Source organism: Charadrius vociferus, unplaced genomic scaffold (assembly GCF_000708025.1).
Source record: "Charadrius vociferus isolate BGI_N301 unplaced genomic scaffold, ASM70802v2 scaffold244, whole genome shotgun sequence".
NCBI lineage: Eukaryota > Metazoa > Chordata > Aves > Charadriiformes > Charadriidae > Charadrius > Charadrius vociferus.
The window spans coordinates 1227424-1236072 of NW_009648822.1; the positions used below are offsets into that span (position 1 = coordinate 1227424).

The 8649-nt window shown below is 36.7% G+C and overlaps 1 protein-coding gene across 1 annotated transcript in view; it reads right to left on the reverse strand.

The window, feature by feature from the left end:
• Positions 1-8649, reverse strand: part of GPR98 (G protein-coupled receptor 98) — a 272395-nt gene that overhangs the window by 174537 nt on the left and 89209 nt on the right. Inside the window, exons 62-70 of the mRNA XM_009886852.1 lie at positions 7335-7489; positions 7011-7196; positions 6438-6670; positions 5819-5967; positions 5508-5709; positions 4809-5028; positions 3410-3649; positions 1708-1857; positions 372-845 (exon numbers count right to left, since the gene is read on the reverse strand). Coding sequence (XP_009885154.1) covers positions 372-845; positions 1708-1857; positions 3410-3649; positions 4809-5028; positions 5508-5709; positions 5819-5967; positions 6438-6670; positions 7011-7196; positions 7335-7489 — 2009 coding nt within the window. The remainder of the gene's footprint in view (positions 1-371; positions 846-1707; positions 1858-3409; positions 3650-4808; positions 5029-5507; positions 5710-5818; positions 5968-6437; positions 6671-7010; positions 7197-7334; positions 7490-8649) is intronic.

An 8649-nucleotide genomic window follows, 5' to 3' on the forward strand; every position in this document is an offset into this window, starting at 1 on the left:
AAGGTAAATTTATCTGCTGCTTTGTAAGTCAGCACTGACAAATCACTACTTACAACCCAAAAGGGAAACTCAGGAAAGTATTTGCATACATATAATAATAAAATATTGAACTGATGGTAACACAAAGCAATGATGGGAGGAAAAACTGAGTATTTGAACACATGCATAACAGTGATTTTGCAATTATTATCTGAAAATGTAATATTCAAACCCAGTTCTATTCCATAAATGGGAAATTCATAATACTAAAACTCTCTTTTCTGCTTCTTCACAGTGGATACTATTGAGAGTTTAATATCTTATCCCAGCACATTTGTATCGTGACAAATGCAAACAACAGGTATCATAGGAGCTAACAGGACAATACAGACCTGGTTGCTTATTGGCACTCTTTTCACTCCAAAGCTGGCACCATCTTCTACTGTGAGGTATCCCACCTCATTCTCAGGTTCAATTAGCACTTCTTCATGATGAGACATGATATGGTACTCAACGAGCACTTCTCCAAATGCCCCGGCATGCCGAGTTACGTTAATCTGAACATACCGATCCAGGTTTCTCTCCACAAATACTGACTGCTGATGAGGGTACAGGGCAAACACTCCATAAGGATCATCATTGGCAAACACACTGATCTTTGAAACTCTTTTCTCTTGGTCTAAATCTGCTCCACCTTCTACCGAGATCAGTCGCACCGAATAGTTCTCATCCAGTTCTGGAACATCATCAGGTAACAGGTAGATGATTATCTCAGCTGTACTCTGCTGGTCAGCAATGACAACAGATCCCTCTGTCCTAAGAAAGTCACCTGTGATGTCAGATTCACTATGTATTTCCCAGTAAACCTGAAACGAGTTTAGAAAGTGCACAAAACAAAAGAAAGCAAAATTACCCACAGATTCAGAAACTTTCGTATTTGGGATTCAGTATAGATCAGATATGGAACAGACTGGTTTTAAGTAGCTAAAATAGAAATTGGTTTAGGTATGTGTAGAAAGAGGGACCCAGACTATCCTACAAAAGGAGAGTGTGTTTTTCCTCTAACAGTACTGTGAAATTAAAGATTTCCTTTGTATGTTTTCAGAACATTTATTTAAAACTATATGGAGTCTCTGAACCATTTTAAAAAATTCTTTCTATTTTTACACCAAGACATCTTTGCTGTATTTCCTCTTTCCTCACAACAGAAAGGGCTGAAGAGTTCTCATTAAACACAGCAGGTGGTTTTACTAATTGATTTATTGTTTTTTTAATTAAACAAATAACCGTTAAAATGCTGTTGTCTAAACAACTTTAGGTAAAGAACAATGGGAGTGGTGGTTCAAAGTACTCTGATTCTTGCCTTTAAGTATGTCTAGAAAAAAGCAAATTGTGATGATCTCAAAGGCAGCTCACTATGTAAGTATGCTGTCTTCTGTTCTCCCCTCAAAAGCACAGTGGGAGAGGGAGAGGAAAGAGAGAGCAGCACCACAGTACTGTTTTTCTGTTTTGTTTTTTTTTTACTCCTGACCAGGGAAAACTGAATCTGACTCCCCAAACCACAAGTACTAGGACTGACTCTTTGATAAATTCAGCCTAAGAGGCAACGTTTCAGAAATTAATCTGAGAAACAAGCAACTGAAAGGCACAGAAAAAAATACTCCTCCATACATTGATACTGAGGATGAGTTCAGATTATACTGTTTATTAGGGAAAGGGTGAGAATACCGTTATGTTTCCCAGAGTGCCTTGAATTCGTCTGACAAACAGTGTAATACTTTGTGGCCCTTCCGCTGCTGAGGGTTCTGTATAGTTTTTCTCAGTCAACGATTCAGGAGCAAACTGTACAATTCCATTGGGATCACCAAACTTCTGTATCTGTAAAAAAAGTAAACAAACAAACAAAACATCAGAAATTTAGATTGTGTTGTATTCTTGTTCAAATCATTGAGATTTTCACTGCTAGATGCTACAGGGCACATATGTAATAGTTCTTCCTAATGAGTTTTCTCCTCTTAATAAGATTCAACAGTACATTAGTAGTTAGAATCGAGTCTGAGAGGATAAAATAACCCAGCCCAGCAGACGGGACCATCAAGTTATGAGAAGGGAGTGATACCAAGCCCATGTGCGCGCCTGCACACACAACAAGACTGTTATATGAAATCTATGGTTAACTACTTCTTTTGTGAGAAAATCCTACAATGATACATAAATAAGTTTAAGCAGGATCTAAATTGAACAGGAGTCAAAATAGGATGTTGCCAATAAATATGGGAAGTTTTCAGGCTTGGATTAATAAAAGCACTGTATGTAAACAAATTCAGGCAATAACAATTATTCTCTCCACTGAGTTGAGCCTCCCTCAGCTTTAAATAATTCATGAATTTTAAATGGTCTTGTAAATTATAAATGGTCTAAACACATTTCAGAGAGTAAAGCAATTCTGAAATTATTTGGAAAACTTATCCCATGGATACAAGACACTAAGAGACAGCAGAGAAAGCATGGATGTCCCTTTTTCAGATTTTCAGCACTATCCAAGGAAGAAAAGGCAGAGTTTTATTTCTAATACTTTATCTGAATATTCTGCTACAACAGCAGGAGCACCTTGGGCTAGTGTACAGAAACCTTTCTAACATTATCCGTTTGCAAACTCAGCCCTCTGGACTAGAGCTCGTCCACATCCACCTGCCTGAGTCACCAGCTACAATAAGAATTCATGGTGAACTGTCTTATAACTGAGTTGTAACACCAGTGACTACCGAGAAGCCAATTCATTGGTGTGCAGGGTGGAACATTCCGGTCCAAGGAATTAACCTGGGTCCCTGAAGGAGAAACCGTGGAGTCTGTGGAAATAGGTGCTAATTCCATCAACACTCTACAGACCAGAAAAAAACCAAAAAAACCAAACCAAACCAATAACAAAATCCAGTTTCTAGGAAAGATTTTTTTTTTTTTTGCGGGCACCTTATAAATATTTCCTTACTTGCCATATCCCTAGAGCAATAATTTGTCTTTGAAAACTCCCTCTGCCTTCTCCCACAAATCTCTGCATTTCTCTTGCTCTGCAATAGTCAGATTCTCTCCTTTCTTTTCTATACAATAGCTGTAGCAGAAGAAGATGTCAAGAAGGGATGGACAACAAACTGACATTTAGAAATGAGGACCCAATCCCTGCCCTCTTCAAAGAGAACCACAGAAATCTGTAAATAAGAGGGCAAGGTCAGGGCTTATATACAAATTTTTACTGACAGATTCTTTGCCTTCATTTTTAAAAAGTGAAGCTGTAACAATGCACCTAAGTAGTACAAAGGACAAAAAAGCCAAATGACAAACTACGCAATAATTATTAATTTTTAAAAGCTCTGCAGGATAAATACCTATATCAACATATACCTCAGAAGAAAGAAAAGCAACAATGACTTACTATCAGTGTAACGTTGCTTGCCTTAGGATCTACTTCTGTTTCACCTTTCATAACACTCAGTCTAATAATGAAGATCTCCTGAACTTCAACTTCTTCATGAGGATAGATTAGTAGATTAATAGCTCTCAGACCTCCTTCTCCTTCTCCAAAATAGAATGATCCATTCACAGGGTCACCAATGTCACTATTCAGGGGAGATAAAACCTCTTCTGAATTGGGTCCCAAGATGTCCCAATTAATCTGTGGAAGATATTGGTTTCAGACTTAGTTTGGTGATAAATTATAGCAGCATCCCAGGGAGAGAAATGGCAGAGTACCACAAGGGACATAAAAATTCTCATATCTGGTAACTAGCTAGGTTTAAATCTTTGCTGTTAATACAGAATACAAAATGTTCATAATTAATTCTATGAGGGAAAATACATAAAACTTTGGAAAAATAAACATGACAAATTACAAATGAAAATTTTGAAGTGTCACGTAGCCACAATGCCGGTCTATGAAATTCTAGGTATTAGTAACAGAAAAGAAGAGAAACTGAGATTTCTTTAGCAAGTAACAGTAAACACACAAGCTGGTTTCTATTTCTCCCCCTTTTGTGATTTGTTTTGAGAAGCTCCGCAAATGAGTACTCGTGACCAAAACCATTCCCTGTGAAGTGTGGCATCAAGACAGAAAATGAGAAATATTTTTTTAAGAGTCTGCAATAAAAGTTTTTATCCCTCAAATGATGATTTGTACTGCTTCAGCCTGATCAAAAGCTAGACTATTTTCAAAATTTTCCACAAATTAGATTGCTTTTGAGGAGGTCATATTCAGCACTTTGAAGTTAAGATTTTGGCCATTTTAATTGTTTTTCAGTTTTCTGAAATGACTTCTAGAAAAAATCAAAGACCGAGGCAATATTTATATGGGGAGAAGAGGAGCTGATGGCCTTTACTGACAATCTTCATTTGCGAAGACTCTGAAACTCCTACTTTGGTTCAGATTTATACCTTCACTTTTTCAGTGGTCTGTAGAGTAAAAAAAAAATAAATCTAGAAAACTCATAGTAAACAATTTACTGAAAAAATTTTGCCCAGCTTTAGGAAGTAATTTAACTGAATTAAATTAAATTACTAGCGGTCCATCAAATTAACCCTATTTTTGATGGAATTACGAGCTAGTTCAAAACAAAGTACCCAAGACTCTAATAAAAGAAAGAAAGCAGGAGGAAAAAGAGAAGATTAAAAGAATAACAACATTTTCTGTTATACTGCAACTATATGTAATTCATGTTTAATAAAAAGCCACAATTATCCTATTAGAAATCAGTCACAAAGAATCTCTTGAAGGAAAATGCAGGAGCTTTTTGACCTAGTCAGTGGAAAGAATTCAGCCTTTGATAGCCAGGGCCCACCTGTGTCTCCCCTAACAATCTTCCAGTCCTTTCCAGCACCAGAGACATTGGCGTGGGTGCATCAGGATTGGGAAGAATAATTCGACTTTGGTTGACAAACCGGACGGTGCCCTGAGGGGAGTCACTTTTAGCAATAGTGACCTGGCTCACGAGGTGGACCCCAAGGACTGCTCCACCAGTGGCTCCTGTCAGCTGGATTTCAAATTGCTCTGCAAATTCACTGCATGGAAAAAGAAAAAACGTTTCCGAGATATCCGAGATAAAAAATAATTAAAACTGTACTTAGTAAGTCAGTCATGCATCCAACTGGGTTTGTTTAAAGGTATACAGAAGTCAGCTCTGTAACCACACAGTAGGACATTCCTCCCACTTGCATAGAATGGGGATACCTAAAATAAAAATAATGTTCTATTTTTCTAGTCATGTTAAATTTTAAAAAATATAGGCAAAATATTTTATTATTCACAGAAGTACTATTAACACCCAATATTTCTGATAATATACTTAAAAATGTATTTGTTTTGCATAAATTTGAACATGAAGCATGAAACTTTAATGATAGCATCTTTTTTCCCTTTTAAATTTAGGTGATTTTTCAGCACTGCAGAATTTTTTTTCAATTTCAATTGAAAATACCGCACATGCTGAAAAACTATTTCTGAGAAGCAAATTAGTAAATAAATATCTGAAATATTTTACCTTTCTTCATCATCTATAATAGAGATATAAATAAAACTCTGGTTCTGTCCATGATAAAAAATGACAGAATTATTATGGACGACATAGTCAACACCATTGGGAAGCGCAGAAATACTTCGAGAAAGAAAGTCAGCTGTTACATAGCCGTAAGTTCCACGCTTTCTCACAACAGGAATCATGATTAATCCAGCATCCTCTTCCACTGCAAGAGTAATTAAGAAAAAGTTATCACATATATTTTATTTCAAAAATTTATGCCTTAGCCACAGAAATATCTTCTAAAGCACGCTGAAAACTTAAAGTAAACTTACCTTGTAGAAGGATATACTGTGGATCAAATTCTATGATGCCTTCTGCATTGTCACTTTTTGCTATAGTGACTTGTACTGTGGAGATATTTCCTATCATTGGAGGTTGATCCACCTGCAGACCATTTTCTTTTACAGTGAAATCAAATCCACTTGCAAGAACATAAAAAAGAAAATTACATACAAAATTCTTGTGAAGTGTTAAGATGCATGTATGACAATTTGTCAATTACTACAAATGCTTTTATATTCTGACAGTTATCACAGAAGACTTTTTGGTCACACTTTTTCAAACTATTATTAATGCAAAAATAGTAGTCTGTTCATAGAACTGTGTTATCTTTAATTTTTTCTTTCTCATTTTTTCTTCTTATTTGAATTCCATGCAACTTGACAACTTGTATGTAATGTATGGACTTTTAGCTTTAATAAATCTTAATCAGCAAAATCTTTATACTAACGTTAAAAGGGTTCCCCATACATCCAATTTCTATTATGATTACTATGTTTGCTGTCTTAGGAAATTTTACAGTAAAACAGCTGAAAACCAGTGGTGACTTTACCCAGGTATACCAGTTTGTTCTTCTGCTTGTAATCAATCAATTGGGAATTTTATCTTTACCTTCCTTGGAGTTCGACTTTGGCAATCGTCACTGAAAAGTCTTCAGGACCTTCAGGAAAGTCATCATCATGAATTTCAACCAAAATCATTTTACTCTCCTCGTGTGGTTCAAACAACAAGTCCCTTACTGTGGGAGTGAAATCAATTCCCTCCTCTGCGGTCCCATTTATTATCTGAAAGCAAAGACGCACTTTGCCATAGGATCCCCTGGAACGCACAATAGTGATGTTAACCTGAGGGAAGGGAAAGAGGACATTTTCTTTAAAAAATGGCTTTGTTTTTCTGTTACATTTTCCTTTAGGAGACTGTTCTAAAGGCATCTTTTCAACACTTCTGCTAGGTAACAACAATTTGCTTTAGTAAGTACAGAGTACACATAACTTAGCAGATGGCCTTCTTTCTCAGAGTTTTAAAAATCTCCAACAGCCTCAGACAGCCATTCTGGAGACTGTGCTACAATAAGTGTAAAATAAATCTTTGATTTTTTTTTTTTTTTCTAAAATGAAGCATAACTCTAGGAACAATATTGATATCTATCAATATTTTACATAAGAAGGAATTTTAATCTAATACCCATTTTTCTTCTTCTGTGGTTTGCAATAGTTCCTGTGAAAATGTAAACTCTCCATACGGAAAATCACTGGCGGCCATGGTTATATTTGCTGTGCCGCTAGATTCATTTATGAGTGCCCCATCACTAATTCCAGTCAGTTGAAACTGGTAGTAATGCTTCTCCTCTGGACGGTTGTCATCTACCGCCTAGGGAGAAGAACCAATGAAAGGTAAAAGGATTTAAACCATTTCCAGGGAGAGGGTTAAAACTTATTTCTAACCAAGATGCTAACTAAATAAAAGGAAGTACTTGAAATAGCAACTGGTGTCAAATCTCTCACATACCTGTATCAGAACCACTGCTGCAGACTGTCTATCTCGCATCGTCAAGGTCCCCGCGGTCTCAATAAATTCTGTGTGATGAGGAGGTGTTATATTCCAATATATCATGATCTCACCAAAAATCCCTGGGCCACGTATCAGGCTGCAAGTAAGAACCCAAACACAGATTTTATTTCCTACCTTTAATATTTAATATCCAATCCAGACACAGACACGATATCGTATTATTGTGGATGAAAGAAATGTTATCAGCACCATGGACACTGAGTTTTAATGTATTAAGTCACTACTAAGATCTTTACAATTCCCTCTTCAGAGCAATAACATTTCTGCAGTTCTGTTTTATTTCCCTGTGTTGGGAGGCATCTTGAGCTGTATTTTTCCTGAGAGGTCTTCAAAGTTTCTTTGCATGTGTAGCCCAAAGGTGGGGGCTGAAAACTGAGCTCTCTTGGTTCCATTCTGCTTTTCCGGAGATGGACATGCAAAACAAGGGAAACGGGACTTAAGGGTAATGCCCAAAGGCAGTTTGGTTTTTAAGGCAGAGGACACTAGAATACTACGAGATGACCTGAGAAATGTTGTATTTTCTACTTGTCTAAAAACCTAGAGCCTAATCCTACTCCTGGCATCAGTCTTAGTGAAATAAGTCAGGCAAAAATTTGTCTATACCTAACATGATCCACTACACGATCTACAGCTAATGCTGCACAGAGCATCACTTTGTCTTTTGTACATCTCAGGGCAGCAGGAGATGTTGTTCTGTTGTCTGGATTTCCTGTTTCACCAAGGGCAAGTGTCATAATCCTTTTTTCCAATAGTCTTAGAAGGTATGGTAGCATCTTCATTTCTTCATCCTGTTTTCAGTTGACTTAATGCAGTGAAATAAGTGCATTTTGTTTCAACTAAAAACCCCGCTACCACTTTGTTTGTGCTAGCCATCATAGAAATATACCGAAATACAGTGCAGGCATCAATCCTGAACTGAATCCTGAAAAGCACACAGCACCTTCAAACATCATTGATTCCCCTCCCCCCTTCCTTTGATTAGAATCCTTTTTCCTTTAATGCATCAATGTTACCAATAATTTGAAGACTGAGAGGAATATTCGGAGCTCCCCAGTAATACTGAAAAGACACATACATAGTATATTCTGCCCTTTTTTAAAAACAAGCATTCAACTTTAAAAATAGTTCTGATTTTAGAAGCGATAATGAAATGCAGCACTCAAGAAATTCTTGCCAAGTGTGGAGTCTCATAGCTTTTGAAATTGAGCTGTTGTCCCTCCTTTGGAAAGATGAGTATTGTACCCACCTAATG